The sequence below is a fragment of the Chelonia mydas genome, chromosome 5, assembly GCF_015237465.2.
Source record: "Chelonia mydas isolate rCheMyd1 chromosome 5, rCheMyd1.pri.v2, whole genome shotgun sequence".
Lineage (NCBI taxonomy): Eukaryota > Metazoa > Chordata > Testudines > Cheloniidae > Chelonia > Chelonia mydas.
Window position 1 is genome coordinate 43,675,950 of NC_051245.2, and position 15,874 is coordinate 43,691,823.

The 15,874-nt window shown below is 38.6% G+C and overlaps 1 protein-coding gene across 1 annotated transcript in view; it reads left to right on the plus strand.

The window, feature by feature from the left end:
• The window catches only part of HOMER1 (homer scaffold protein 1), a 150,810-nt gene that overhangs the window by 64,299 nt on the left and 70,637 nt on the right, over positions 1-15,874 (plus strand). Inside the window, exons 4-5 of the mRNA XM_027829001.3 lie at positions 6,176-6,268; positions 12,919-13,061. Of these exons, the coding sequence (XP_027684802.1) occupies positions 6,176-6,268; positions 12,919-13,061 (236 nt within the window). The remainder of the gene's footprint in view (positions 1-6,175; positions 6,269-12,918; positions 13,062-15,874) is intronic.

Consider the following 15,874-nt stretch of genomic DNA (forward strand, 5'->3'; position numbering starts at 1 on the left):
TAATTTGATCTCTTCATGCATTTCTATCAATGGACCTCATAAGTCTTGAGCCAATATAAAAATATAACGTGCAGAATCGATGGAATTGCTAATAAAATTGAAATAGCCTGTTATCCCCACAGACATACTAATCTACAGGGCTGCTTTGAAATAAAGAACAATAATAATTCGACAGAGATAAAGCAGGTGACATTCCTATATAAAGTCCTACAAAATCTATAACTACAATAATAATCTATTTTCCTACTAGTTTTTAAAATGAACAGTGAAATAGAAGAAAAAGGTCCGCTTATCACACAGCGTTCAAACTTAAGTTGTTGAATATGCAGAAGCAAACAGTAATTGCGCCGGTGCTCGTGAATTCTGTATCCATGAGAAGCAAGAGAATGGTGAAAAAATAACACTAAAAGACATGCCAAGAAGCAAGAAAAAATGTCCAGCGAAGTGCGCTTCATTTCCTGAGCTGGAGAAAGATCTCAATAGTTGGAGTGTTGAATGTCGACAAAATGGGTACATTGTCACTAGAACTGGAATTCGTCAGCATGCTCTGCAAATGTCGAAAGATGACATACAAGTCAGTAAAGCTGTCAATGTTTGTCGCATCAGCAGGCTGGTGTACTCGTTTCATGAACCGTCATGGTCTCTGTCTTCATCAGTGAACAAAGATAGCGCAAAAGGTGCCAAGAGTTCTGGAAGAAAAAATCAAATCTTTCCAAAGGTTTATTATAAAATATCGAAAGGAATATGCATTTGAGCTATCACAAATAGGAAATATGGATGAAACACCGATGACATTCAATCTCCCGAGCAACAGAACGGTAACCAGTGTTGGTGAAAAAACAGTTATAATTAAAACGACTGGCCATGAAAAAATCCATTTTACAGTGGTTTTATGGTGTTTGGCAAATAGATCAAAGCTCCCTCCTGTTGTTGTTTATAAAACAAAAACCTTGCTTAAAAACATGAAATTTCTTGCTGGTGTCATCGTATGTGCACACGAAAAGGGATGGATGGATGGATGAAAGTGGGTCTGTTGAATAGCTGGAAAAAGTGTGGAATAAGAGACCAGGAGCACTTTTCAAGAAACCTGCTGTGCTCATTTGGGACATGTTCAGGGCACACAAGATGGATGAGGTGAAAAATGTGGCCAAAAATATGAAAACTACTTTGGCTGTAATACCTGGAGGCTTAACTTCAGTTCTACAACCGCTTGATGTCTGCCTGAGCAAACCCTTTAAAGACAGGCTACGCAAAATGTGGTCTAAATGGATGTGCTCAGGTATGGCGAAGTTGACAAAGGTGGGAATCTTTTGAAGCCGGGAATCAATCTGATCTCCCAGTGGATCAAGGACATGTGGGTGTCCATTCCCTCGGAAATGATACAGTATTTCCTAGAAAAATCATTTATCAGCAATGCACTCAACGGGTCAGAAGATGTGTGTCATCATCAAATATGGCATCAAGAGGCTGATGATGAGAAGGAATCTGAGTCTGAAGACTCAGCCGACATCTACGATGACAATGCAGGTGCAGCTGTGACTGAAGCAGAGTTTAATTAACTGTTTGGTGAATCAGAGACTGATTCGGACTTTGAAGGATTTTAAGACTTTTTAAAGTCTCATATTGTTCTAAGTTACTTGTTTTAAATATCCATTTACTGATTTTAAATACTGACTGTAATTTTGAAGGTGAATACATATTTGTTCAGTTATTATAGCAGGTTTTTCATTAGACTACATTAAAGTAATTCTAGCAAAACTTTTCAGTGTTTTTTGTGATGCCAGCTTTTAAAATATAGCAGGTGTTGTTGGAAAACTTTGGCTCCCGGCCCGTCAGGGTAAGCCGCTGGCAGGTCGGGATGTTTTGTTTACTTGGAGCGTCTGCAGGCACAGAGCCTCTCAGCTTCCAGTGGCCGCGGTTTGCTGTTCCTAGCCAATGGGAGCTGCGGGAAGTCTGCAGGCATGGCGCACCTCTTCTCGCAGCTCCCATTGGCTGGGAACGGCGAACTACGGCCACAGGGAGCTGAGGGGCTCCATGCCTACAGACGCTCCAGGTAAACAAAATGTTTACCCTAATGGGCCAGGAGCCAAAGTTTGCCAACCCCTGAAATATAGGGTCAGCTTATGAAAGGGTTATACAGTTTTTGCTATTTTTACCTATCCATCTTGGGGAGTCGGCTTATAAACAAACGGGGTAATGAACGAGAATATACGGTATATTAACATTTTGTTTCTGAAATTTCAGAAACAATTTATTCCTTTGTTACCTGTAACTCCACTTTTAAAATTCCTTTTCTATGTTTGTGACTATCAGTGCCCCTAGATGAGCTGTTTCATTATATATAATTTGAATTACATCAGTATACAGGGGCCCTAATCAGAGTCCCATTGAGCTAGCCTCTGTAAAAACATAGAAAAAAGACAGTTCTTGCCCCAGGGAGCTTACTTTCTAGGTTTATGAGTAGACACTTTAGATGGATGAAACAGACAAGCAGAGCTGTGGAGTACAAGGTAGCTGTAAAACAAATATCTTTTTCATAATAAGTAGTATTCTCAGCTTGCTACTTGCCTGATCATTGCCTGTTCCCTTAGCAGGTGGTATATTTTCTCTAGTTAACAATAAATCCTAAAAATTAGACTAGTATTTTCATTTTGTGGACTGCTTCCTCTTCTGCGGGTATTACTGCCCTCCCAAACCAATCATCCATGTAGGATAGCCTCTTTCCTCAACACAGCAGCTATTATAATCATTACTTTGGTGAAAATCACCAGACTGAAAATACTAATGCTGAAAAATAACAACAGGGAAAGAAACAGACTCTGGAATCTCTGATGGCGGATGTGCAAATATGTAACCTTGAAGAGATAAAAGCTATAAATCAGTCTGAAGATATGAGGATGGAATGAAGAATCTCCATTTAAATATATCTGTTAATTGAGTTTTTCATTGGGAAAAGGCGTCTGATACTGATGGTTAAGGTGAAAAACGCCCTTGAAGGAAAGTTCCCTTTATTTTCTTGAACCAAAGAATTTGCTGTCAGAATTCCTATTGGTGTTTGAATAGGAGGACTGGAACTGTATACAATAGCTCCAAAAGGCCATAAAGAGAACTAGTTTCTTATCCAGGACGTGAGATTATGCTTCCTGGAACTAAACTACTATCATGGTTAGAAGACATTTTTCTCAGGCTTGTTAGCTGTTTGGAAGGTCTAAGAAAACTTCTAAAAGCAATAGTTGGAATTTCAGTCTAGACTTTGACAGGTTTCAGAGTAGCAGCTGTGTTAGTCTGTATTTGCAAAAAGAAAAGGAGTACTTGTGACACCTTAGAGACTAACCAATTTATTTGAGCATAAGCTTTCGTGAGCTACAGCTCACTTCATTGGATGCATCCAATGAAGTGAGCTGTAGCTCACGAAAGCTTATGCTCAAATAAATTGGTTAGTCTCTAAGGTGTCACAAGTACTCCTAGTCTAGACTTTCTGGCCTGATTTCCCACTGCTTTGCACCTTGTGTATTCATATACTAATGCAAAATGTGTAAAATGCTACCCTATTAGAACATCCTCCCTTTTGTACTCAGCTTGCACAAGTGTGAATGACTACACAATGTGTGCAGCAATGGAGAATCTGTTCTTCTGAACGTAGCCAATAATCTTCAGATGAGGAATGTGGTGAGAATATCTAAATAAAAAAGTTGATTTTTCTTTCAAGCTTGAGTCACTTACACAGAGATGACGTTCTCTTTTGCTTCCTTAAGAGTGGAATGTAGCCGATTTGCAGAATACAGAACTCTGCTGAATGAGAGGACTATTCATTTTTGTTATGTATGGAAAATCGTATTCCTAAGGATGCAGCCAAATTATTCGTTCAGCACACGTTGAGGTGCTTGTTGTGTTGGTTGTTAGCTTCAGAGAATATTGGAAATATATTGTAATATTAAAGGCCATGAGGCACCTAAATGGGATAGTGATGCTCTTTGGGGAACGTTGTGCACATTGCCCCATCAGCCACAAAGCTGTCAATCGTAATAATTTCTTGAAATATGTTTAATCTACAAATTATGTCTTAGTTGTGAAGTGGGTAGGGAACTTTAGTTTTCTTGTCCAGTGTTAATCTGGTGGAGATGACGGAATCCAAAGGAAAGAGAAGAAAGAAACCTTAGTGTGAGAAGTCTTAGTCATAGATCATCTCTCCAAAATTGTAGCCAAAATCTGGTGGTCTCACTTATTTCAAATAGTTCCTCTGGAGGACAGGATATCGACAAGGGGTACCACTTCAGACAGCGTTCAAGTGATTGTGGAGGCTTTCCACATTTGCATTTGGGGTCATTCCTCAGCTTCTGCTTGGTCATATTGTCACCAGTCTTTTCCATCTCCACTCTCACTCAATTTAGAGTGCATCACTGTTTTCATTCAAGGTCAGTGCTTGGGGGGAGTTTTTTGGAAGGAACCAAGTTCTCCAAGATTGGCATTTTCTGCCTTTTTCATGTAAGAAATAATGACTGTCCATTTTGGATGACACCAGTTTGCTCTTTGTTTAAGTTTTTATATTTGGTTTTTAAGAACTCAGCGCAAAATATGTTAATGTCTGAAGGAGAGAACCAGCTCTCTTCTACTAGGATATGAAGGGCAGAATGATCTAGCACAGCTTTCTTGAATTTACCTTTCTCTAGGAAAAGAGAAATCCTTGTTACAATCAGATTCCTATTAGGAGTCTGCAGTGTGTTTCAGGAAAGAGGTCTAAACGTCTGGAAAAACTCTTCTGACTCATTTTCTCTCTAAATCACCTCCCTCTGAGACTTGAGAGGAAAGAGATGTAATTCTGTATGCTTTCTCACATCTCCAGGCAAATAAATCTGAGTTTTATTGAAGATTGATACAATTCCAGTGAGGAGGATACCACATTCCTCCAGACTTTGGCGTACCACATAGAGAACACATTTATTTACAGTAGCTGAGCAGTTGACCCCTGGATTAAGTTATTCAGAATTGCTTTCATTCTGAGAAACTGGTGCCCTCTTTGTCTCCATTTCTAGATCTTTGGCCACAGGTCAGGTTTTGCTTGAAAATGGGTGAGAAAATTGTGTAATACAATAACGTCTTCCATTCCCTCCAAATCCATGTGATCATATGCAGTGTAAAAAACAAAACCAAAAAAACCCTGAGTATACCAGTATCAGAGAAATTAAAATATTTCTGCAAACTCTTTAGTCAGATGCTTCTTCAAAACTAGTTGTTCTCGAGGTGTTAATAAGAAAATCGTAATTCAAATAAAAACAGTTGCTTGGATACTGCGTTGAGTGCAGTGCTCATCAGGTTTAGGCACATCAAGCCAAATTCATCTCTGTAATTCCATCACTTTAATAAAGTTGCTCAAAAGATCAATTTAATCCATCACGTTAAATTTAAACATTTAATTCAAAATAATTTCTCAGTCACTATTAGAACTAGTTGAACAGTTTTCAGGAAGAAGACTCTGTGCCAGAAACATTGACCTTCTTATGAAAATTCATGAAACAAAGTGTGTGAATAGTAATCCTTGAAATTAATCTGAACTAAACATTTACTTAGACATAATGAAACACATTGATCCTTCATGTAACTCCATTGATTTCAGTGGAGCTACATCAGAGATTTAATTTGGTTTAGTATTCCTCTGGTTGATTTTTCACCCATTTGAGTTTCAGTTTTAGCCAAGATATGGGGAGAAATTAGTATGTTTTCCATATGAGAAAGGATTAAGGCCACTGAAGATCGAGAGACTCGTATTGAATTCAGTGTGTTTTACATCCATCCCAACATCTATAAGGAGGAAAATGAATTTCAGACTTCAAGGAAGCTTTTTAAGGCTATCTAACACACTTAATACCTATGCTTGAGGTGGCTTTTTCACGCTAACCATTTGTGTGTGGCATTATATTTTGTTGGTATATCACAATTTTAATGTGGTAGTTTCCTGATGGGTGTGTCTGTATTGCCCACATACAAATGGATTTTTAAGTGTATGTAAACTCAGGTACCATAAATAATACAGTACAATCATTTGGTTAAATGATCATTTACTAAGGGGAAAAAAACCCTTAACTGACTGAATCTATAGTGGTCTTCTTTTGTAAGATGTTCTGTAGCAATTATTTTGTATTTGTATTATAATCTTTTTAAACATATGTACCTTCAGTTTGCAGAAAAATTTCAGGAATTCAAAGAAGCTGCACGATTAGCAAAGGAGAAATCCCAAGAAAAGATGGAGCTAACAAGTACACCTTCACAGGTAGGTTTTATGAGCTCAGATCAAACCATATCTTTATAGCTTATTAAATTTTGTTTATGTACGTATTAATTTATTTGGCAGGCAGCGACCATTGTATAATGCAAGTGGTCACACTAGACTACTAACACAGGCCATAGGACTTAACTCCTGCTTCAAGTCCAATAGCTGTGCTTGAACTAGAGCATTTTAAACCAGTGTAGCCTTCTTTCTCCATTGTGGCTTTTTGGGCATCTAGTAAAATGTGCTTAAACAATTCCCAATTATCATTCATATTTTTCTATTTTAAATTTTTTTCTTCTAGCTGCCTTGGCTCACAATTGTTTTCCACTGTGTGAAATTGGCCCTTTTAAAGCAGCAAGTACATATGTTACTGGTTTGGACTTAATTGGATTGTACAAACAGAATTAAGTCATGATTACTTGTACCTAAGCAACCACTCATTTTGAGTTCTGAGATCAGTTCGTCTGTCTCTGTCAAGACAAAGTCCTGTATAGAATTTCCCTGTGGTGGATGCAACACTTTTTGAGTTAAGAAATTGTCATCTATATTTTTTTTAGAAATTCCAAAGATGTTTTAGTATGGGCAGTGTGAGACCTCCGGCATATGTCACTTGCATTGTCACAGGAGACTTCAATCCAACTTTTTTTCTACGCATTATAGATAAGTGTCTAAGGAGCCGGTCATTCTGTTCTATAGTGTGATTTGGTGATCTGTAGCAGATACCAGCTAGTTACTGCATCTTGTGCTTTATCTGTTAGAACACTAATCCATAAGCATTAGAGGTAATTTGCTTTGGAGTTGCCAGTAATCTGGAAACAAGTACAGTAGAACCGCGGAGTTACCAACAGCAGAGTTATGAACTGACCAGTCAACCACAAATCTCATTTGGAACCAGAAGTACACAACCAGGCAGCAGCAGAGAGGGGAAAAAAAGCAATTACAGTACTGTGTTAAACTACAAAAAAGGGAAAGCACCATTTTTCTTCTGCATAGTAAAGTTTTAAAGCTGTAGTAAGTCAATGTTCAATTGTAAAACTTTTGAAAGAACAGCCACGTTTTGTTCAGAATTATGAACATTTCAGAGTTACGAACAACCTCTATTCCCGAGCTGTTCGTAACTCTGAGGTTCTACTGTAATGCTGTTTTTTGACAGAGTGCCACTCCCCCTCCCCTTTTGCCCACACAGTCCTACTTAAAAAGGTGGTAACCATTTATGTTCATGTTCCAATAATGGGAATCTTCCCACCAGGTTTCAGTAATATACTGAGTGTTGCTTAGTGTTTTTAAAATGACTTTTTTCTCCAGTTTTACTGTTGTTGTTGTTTTTAAAGTGCTTTATAGTCTGCTGCTATGTCGATGTTCAAAGTAGACATTTAGGGTCTGATTCTCAGTTACTGTAACATTAATGTCATAGAATCATAGGACTGGAATGGACCTCAAGAGGACATCTAGTCCAGTCCTCTGCACTCAAGGCAGGACTAAGTATTATCTAGACTATCCCTGAGAAGTGGTTGTCTAATCTGCTGTTAAAACCCTCCAATGATGGAGATTCCACAACCTCCCTAGGCAAGTTATTCCAGTGTTAAACTTCCTAACTATCAGGGTGGTTATTCCTAACTGCCCTTGTTGCAATTTAAGCCCACTGCTTCTTATCCTACCCTCAGAGATTAAGGAGAACAATTTTTCTCCCTCTTCCTTGTAACAACCTTCTATGTATTTGAAAACTGTTATCCTGTCTCCTCTCAGTCTTCTCTTCTCCAGACTAATCAAACCCAATTTTCTCAATCTCCCCTCATAGGTCATGTTTTCTAGACCTTTAATAGTTTTTGTTGCTCTGGACTTCCTCTAATTTGTCCACATCTTTCCTGAAAGATATGGTGCCCAGAACTGAACACAGTACTCCAGTTGAGGCCTAATTAGCGTGGAGTAGAGCGGAAGAATTACCTTTTTGTGTCTTGATTACAACACTCCTGCTAATACATCCCAGAATTATGTCTACTTTTTTTGCAACATGTTATACTGTTGACTCATATTTAGCTTGTGGTCCACTATGACCCCCAGATTGCTTTGTGCGGTACTCTTTCCAAGAAAGTCATTTCCCATTTTGTATGTGTGCAACTGATTATTCCTTCCTAGGTGGAGTACTTTGCATTTGTCCTTATTGAATTTTATCCTGTTTACTTCAGACCATTTCTCCGGTTTGTTCAGATCACTTTGAATTCTAATCCTGTCCTCCAAAGCACTTGCAACCCCTCCAAGTTTGGTATCATCCGCAAACTTTGTAAGTGTACTCTCTATGCCATTAATTAAATCATTGATGAAGATATTAAACAGAACCGGACCCAGAACTGATCCCTGTAGGACCCCACTTGATATGCCCTTCCAACTTGACTGTGAACCACTGATAACTACTTTCTGGGAATAGTTTTTCCAGCCAGTTATGCACCTACCTTATAATAGCTCCATCTAGGTTGTATTTCCCTTGTTTGTTTATGTGAAGGTCCTGCAAGACAGTATCAAATGTCTTACTAAAGTCAAGATATGCCACATCTACCACTTCCACCCCTATCCATAAGGCTTGTTATTTTGTCAAAGAAAGCTATTAAGTTAGTGTGATATGATTTGTTCTTGATAAATCCGTGCCGACAGTTACTTATCACCTTATTATCTTCTAGGTGTTTGCAAATAGATTGCTTAATTATTTGTTCCATTATATTTCTGGATACTGACGTTCAGCTGACTGGTCTGTAATTCCCTGGGTTGTCCTTATTTCCCTTTTTATAGATTGGCACCCTATTTGACGTTTTCCAGTCCACTGGAATCTCTCCCGTCTTCCAGGACTTTTCAAAGATAATCACTAATGGCTCAGATATCTCCTCAGTCAGCTCCTTGAGTATTCAAGGATGTATTTCATCAGGCCCTGGTGACTTGAAGACATCTAACTTTTCTAAGTAATGTTTAACTTGTTCTTTCCCTATTTTAGCCTCTGATCCTACCTCATTTTCACTGGCATTTACTATGTTAGCTGTCCAATCAGTACTAACCTTTTTGGTGAAAACTGAAACAAAAAAGTCACTTAGCACTTCTGCCATTTCTACAAGTCCTCAAATCTTGATTTTAAAGACTTCAAGTTAAAAAGAATCCACCAATTACTGTTGTTCAAACCAGCAAGTGACCCAGGCCCCATGCTGCAGAGGAAGTTTAAAACTTCCCAGGATCTTTGACAATCTGATCTGGGGGAAAATTCCTTCCCAACCCCTAGTGGGCACACTTCACTACCCAGGCAGCTGAGAGAGAATTATTGCTTTTATGTTCAGTAGAATTTGTTTTTACGGATCACACACATTGATGTGATTCTTAAAAGTTAGTCCCATATGTGGCAATTTGACTTTTATACTGATTAAGATGGTAAGAATTTGTTTAAAAGGATCAGATTAGAAACAGTCTTTGATGTTTTCAAAGGCAGGAAAGAATTTCTCACCTTTGGAATACCGGTTGGCTGCAATAAAGAATTTAATATCTACTGGAAGTTCTAATTATATGGGAGCACTAATTTATAATTTGATTGACCTACCTTGTCAGAAAAATGGCTACTAGAAACTGATCTAGCCTTTCAAGATATAGATTTCATCTCATAGATTGATATGGATTTGGATGTAATATAGGGTGAACAGATATCCCAATTTTACAAGGACAGTCCAGTTTTTTTGGTCTTTTTCTTATATAGACTCCTATCACCCTTCACCCCATCCCGATTTTTCACACTTGCTGTCTGGTCACCCTAATGTAATAATTAAAATGAGGTATTTGTCAACAGAAGTCCATTGTACTTAAAATAGATTAACTTGCTTTACCCCCAAAATGGTCCTAAATGTAATTTATGCATTTCTTTAAGTTATTTAAACGGAAGTAAAATTTTTCATGTTTAGGACAAGTTCTGACCTCAGTTGTGCCTTTTTATCTAATTTCAGCAGAAGTTACTTTATATATCAGAGGACAACATTTGGGCAGTCTGTTTTACATAGACTAGCATAATATATGCCTGTATGTTTTTCTCCCAAACCTTCTGGCAGCTGTTTTCTTACACTAGTTTTTTTCTCACATGGGACTGTTCTGTCTTTAACATTCACTGTAGATAAAACTAAATTCTGAATTTCACTAGAGTGCAAACAAACAGAAGTAGTTTTGGTCACAGAAATGGTAACAAGATTGAAAGAAAGAAGCGTGTACTCCCTATAATTTGAGCTAATAGATTCTTCATTCTGGATTGGAGTAGGAAGGAGGGAGGGGTTACTTGTGTATTATGTGATTTTAAAAAAAAACAACAAAAACATTTAACATAATACAACTATAAGTCAAGAATTACAGAAACCTTTGTTAAAAGGTAAGTTTGTATCATGCCACTTGTGCAACTCTTTAAGATGTAAACGCTGCATATATGAATCAAAAGCAAAATATGAACAGTTATTAAACATTTGTCAACCATGTTTTGACTCTCTTGTAAAGGCCAAGTTGAAAGTAATGTACAATTTTGACTTGAATATTTCTGGTTACACAATATCTGTTCTCTGGGGAGGGAAAGGAAACCTCCGCTTTCAGTCCTGTTAAAGAAAGCAAAGGTTTATTTGTCATCTGAAATTGGAACTCTGTGGTCTGGTTCTGTCTCGATACCCTCGTCAACTTTTCCTGCAGATTTAATGATTTGGAGTAACTGGGTCAGATTCAGAAGTGGCAGCTCAAAAGGGCTAATGTTTGTAAATTTAGATAGTTTTACTCCCTTAAAAACAAGTGGGGAAGAATGTGCACAATAATGGCCTCGTCCTTTAAAGTTAGGAGCACCTTTGACAAGGTGCTGTGGCCTTCAGTTCCCACTGAGGTCAGTGTAATTGAGGGGATGGGGAGGATAAACATTACTCTTACAAGTGCAACCTTTTCATCGCTCCAGCCCATGGGGTTTCATAACAATAGCTTTTGTCCCCCACCTGTGGTGTTTAGATGTTGCTTGTAATTATTAGAATTTGGAGCACTGGCTGCTGGGAGTCTGAAAGGACAGGAAATGGGAAGGAGGGGGGAGGAGTTGAGAGGCTGGGAGAGAGCTACAGAGGGTGCAGCAGCATCTTGGTAAAGAGGTTTCCACTTTGAAAATAAAGTCCTGTTGAAGCTTGTTAGTACCTTGCTTGGTCAATACAACACCACTTTCCCCCCACACCCTCAATTAAGAGGTATAAGAAATGCTAGAGACACAGGATGTGTTTAGTTATGGGAAAACATGGTGCTTCCTGTAACCTATTCATGTCAGGGAAATGATACACAGTGAGTGGAAAAACTCTAATTCCAGATTTAGGATTCAGGCTAAGCAATGTTCCTTTTAAAATTAAAATTACAGTGAAATATGTCTAATGTCCAGGATTTAATAAATATTGGTTGCTTGACAGAGACAGCAGAACACAAATGTACCTGTGTTGTCTTGTAGGGTGATGGAGATTGTACCAGTGCTGTACAGTAGTGGACATCTTTAAATATAGTCGGGGATCCAGAGACCCACACTAATGGAGACTGCTCAAGGGATGGGCTGAGTCATGGCGGTGTGACTTCTCCATTTGGGGAGGCTGCATGCACCTGGACCGTGGGCCTGCCCATGCTTGGCCTCCTCCCTGGAAGGCCCACCCATGCTCTACCCCTAGCCCTGCTCAGCCCCCTCCTCAAGGCCTCCCCCCCTCACTACTTGTGCCTCTTCGTCCCCTCCCCCAGGCTCTCCCACCCACCGGCCAGCCGCTCACACGCCTCTTCTCCCCCAGCCCTCCTGCCTGCTGCTCGCACCTCTTCGTGTCCCCCCGAACCTCCTCACCGGCTGGCCACTCACAATTTGCACGCACCTCTGCACCCTCAGCAAGGCTCCTTTGCAAGTGGAGTGGGGACAGGAAGAGGCAGAGCCTTGAGGGAAGTGGGTGAGTGGGACCAAGGTCTTGGCAGGCAGGCTGCTTGGAGAGGCTTAGTCTCCCCTGGCCTCTTATACTTGCTACCGATGGGCTGAGTCAATCCATAAACTAGCTGCCTCAGCCAGCACTAGCTAGGTCCAAGTCACCCTGGCTGAACAAGGTTTTCAGATGACCCTTGTACAGATTTTACTATAATTGGTGTGCAGCTGAAGCTGTGATTGTACCAGTAGTGACTCTTCCACTTTCATTTTTTATTAAAGTAAAATGAGAAACAGCTTTTAATACTTCTTCAAGGTGGTTACACTGTGGTAAAATACAAAGTGAAAGGTAAGAGTTGTCGTCATGGTTGTGAAGAATTTTCAACCACTAAGTCTGTACCAATGTGTAGATAGAAGATAAGGGAAGGAAAAGAGGTCCAGGCACCCTATAAGCAGGAGACTGCATACTTATTGATATATTGTACATATTGATGTGTACAGTCTTTTCATATAAGTCATATTAAGTTTCTAAATCATATCACATGATAGTTTGGGTGTGGGTTGTTTTTTTTTCAAATTTGTATACCGATGATTTTGGGTGCCTCAGCTTAATGTCATTTTTAAATTAATAACCATGCACTTAAAAATGTTAATTTTGTCTTTGTTTATATGCACATTGTGGCATAAGTTTAGTGTATAATTGTAATTTTTTTTTTTTTTTTTTTTACTTAAGGAATCAGCAGGAGGGGACATTCAATCTCCTTTAACACCAGAAAGCATTAATGGAACAGATGATGAAAGAACAACTCCAGAAGTGACACAAAACTCGGAACCAAGGGCTGAACCAACCCAGAATGCATTGCCATTTACACATAGGTACAGATTCAGTTCACACATACTAATTAAGTAATACATGTTTACTTCATTGTTAAAGGGACCTTTTTTCTTCAGACGGCTCCAAAATGGTAGTGTCATGAATTAAAGAACCATAGGCCACGTCTACGCTACCTGCCGGATCGGCAGGTAGTGATCGATCTATCGGGGATTGATTTATCGTGTCTGGTGTAGACGCGATAGATCGATCCCCGATCGCTCTGCCGTTGACTCCGGAACTCCACCACGGCGAGAGGCGGAAGCGGAGTCGACGGGGGAGTGGCGGGTATTGATCCCGCGCTGCAAGGACGCAAAGTAAGTGATTCTAAGTCAATCTAAGATACGTCGACTTCAGCTACGCTATTCTCACAGCTGAAGTTGCGTATCTTAGATTGATTTCCCCCCACCAGTGTAGACCAGGCCTAATATTCTTTTTTAAAAAGCAAAGTACAGGACTCAGCTTCATGTTTGCAATTCAGTCTGCTTTCACAGAAAAATTATATAAGAAAATCTACTGAGGAGGTTTTTTGGAATTTCTCTTACAATGTGAATATTTTAGTACAAGCACTTTATTCCTGAATACAAGGTGTCCCTTTAACAGGAAGCAATACTTACATGCCTGAGACCTCAGCAGAATTAACTGCTTCAAAGAACTTGTTCCAATTAACTTACATTTTTTTGTTCACTTTCATATTATTTTAAAAGACTGATAACATTAGACTCAGCCTTGTGGTGATAAGTTGTTGGAAGATGAATGTGTCTGTGTAATCCTGAAGTGCTATAAATTTAAAGCAACCTTCTAATTAAACATCTCTCTGACCATTTAAAATATTCCTTAATGTTTTTTTCCAAAATATAGAAGAAAGTTACATTTGCGCTTCAGCATGAATTATAATTCATTGAACTGAGCATGTTTTGCTCCAGTGCCCCTTAGGAAAATTTAAACAATGTTTTGATTTAAAGTTGAAAGTTCTGAGCTAAAATGTATCTAATTAGAAATTATCATAAATGGGACGTTCTTTCTTTACAAGCAGAATAAGTAGAGCAGGGAAAAGTTAGATAAATATATAAGTCAAGCAAAGATTGAAATGTTAAATTTCTCTTAAATTATTAATTTGATTCAGTTTAAGAAGAGTTTAAAAACCTTAAACTGCTAAGATTTTGTTTTGGGAGACTGGGTGACAACAGAATCTTTTGAAATTTTGTGCGGGGAATTTAGGATGAGCAGAGACATGAACTTTAAATTGTTCAAGAATTCAGTCTTCCTTATGAAGAATGTGTTAACATCACTTGGAAACGCTCACAAATTTTAGAACTCTGAAATACTCATCATTTTGCACTTAAATTCTTTGACGAGTGATTGTGTGTGTTGTCGTCTTTATATTTGAACTGTCACCAATGTAGTCCCAGTATGTCCGTAGAGGAAATGGACTTTTTTTTGAGAGAGAGAGAGAGTGTTTTTGAGAGAGGAATATTCAAAATACAGTAGATGCTTGTTTGCAGCAACAGCTTGTTAAAAGCAACCATTGCTTATGAGCAACATTTCCCCTGGGACCACTTTTTCTACTGTGAATTGTCAACACTCCACATAGCAACAGCCACTTAGGAGCAACATAGCAAAAGGACAGTGATGTGTTGCTACTAGAGCTGTCCATTAATCGCAGTTAACTCACGCGATTAACTGACAAAAATTAATCGCGATTAAAAAAAATCAATCACGATTAATTGCAGTTTTAGTCACACTGTTAAACAAAAGAATACCAATTGAAATGTATTAAATATTTTGGATGTTTTTCTACTTTTTCAAATATATTGATTTAAATTACAACACAGAATACAAAGTGTACAGTACTCACTTTATATTTTATTACAAATATTTGCACTGTAAAAATGCCAAACAAAAGAAATAGTATTTTTCAATTCACCTCATGCAAGTACAGTAGTGCAATCTCTTTATCATGGAAAGCGCAACTTACAAATGTAGATTTTGTTTTTGTTACATAGCTGCACTCAAAAACAAAACAGTGTAAAATTTTAGAGCCTACAAGTTCACTCAGTCCTTGTTCAGCCAACTGTTAAGAGAAACAAGTTTGTTTACTTTTATGGGAGATCGTGCTTCCTGCTTCTTATTTACAATGTCACCTGAAAGTGAGAACAGATGTTCAAATGGCACTTTTATAGCTGACATTGCAAGGTATTTACATGCCAGATATGCTAAACATTTGTATGCCCCTTCAAGCTTTGGCCACCGTTCCAGAGGACATGCTTCCACACTGATGATGATGCTTGTTCCAAAAACAAGGAGTTAATTAAATTTGTGACTGAGCTCCTTGAGGCAGAATTGTATGTCTCCTGCTCTGTGTTTTCCCTGTATTCTGCCATATATTTCCTGTTATAGTCGTCTTGCATAATGACTCAGCATGTTGTTCATTTTAAGAATACTTTCACTGCATATCTGACAAAACGCAAAGAAGGTATCAATGTGAGATTTCTAAAGCTAGCTACAGCTCTCGACCCAAGTAGAAGTACTGAGCATTGAGTACATTAGCTTTTTCCACATCCTCTGTCACTAGGTTGCCTCCCTCATTCAGTAAGGGGCCCGCACTTTCCTTGACTTAAGAATCTGAAATGCCTTCCAAAATCTGAGAGGGACGAGGTGTGGAGCGTGCTTTCAGAAGTCTTAAAAAAGCAACACTCCGATGCAGAAACTACAGAACCCGAACCACCAAAAAAGAAAATCAACCTTCTGCTGGTGGCATCATGTGTTGTCGTTTTTATATTTGAACTGTCACCCATGTAGTCCCAGTATGTCTATA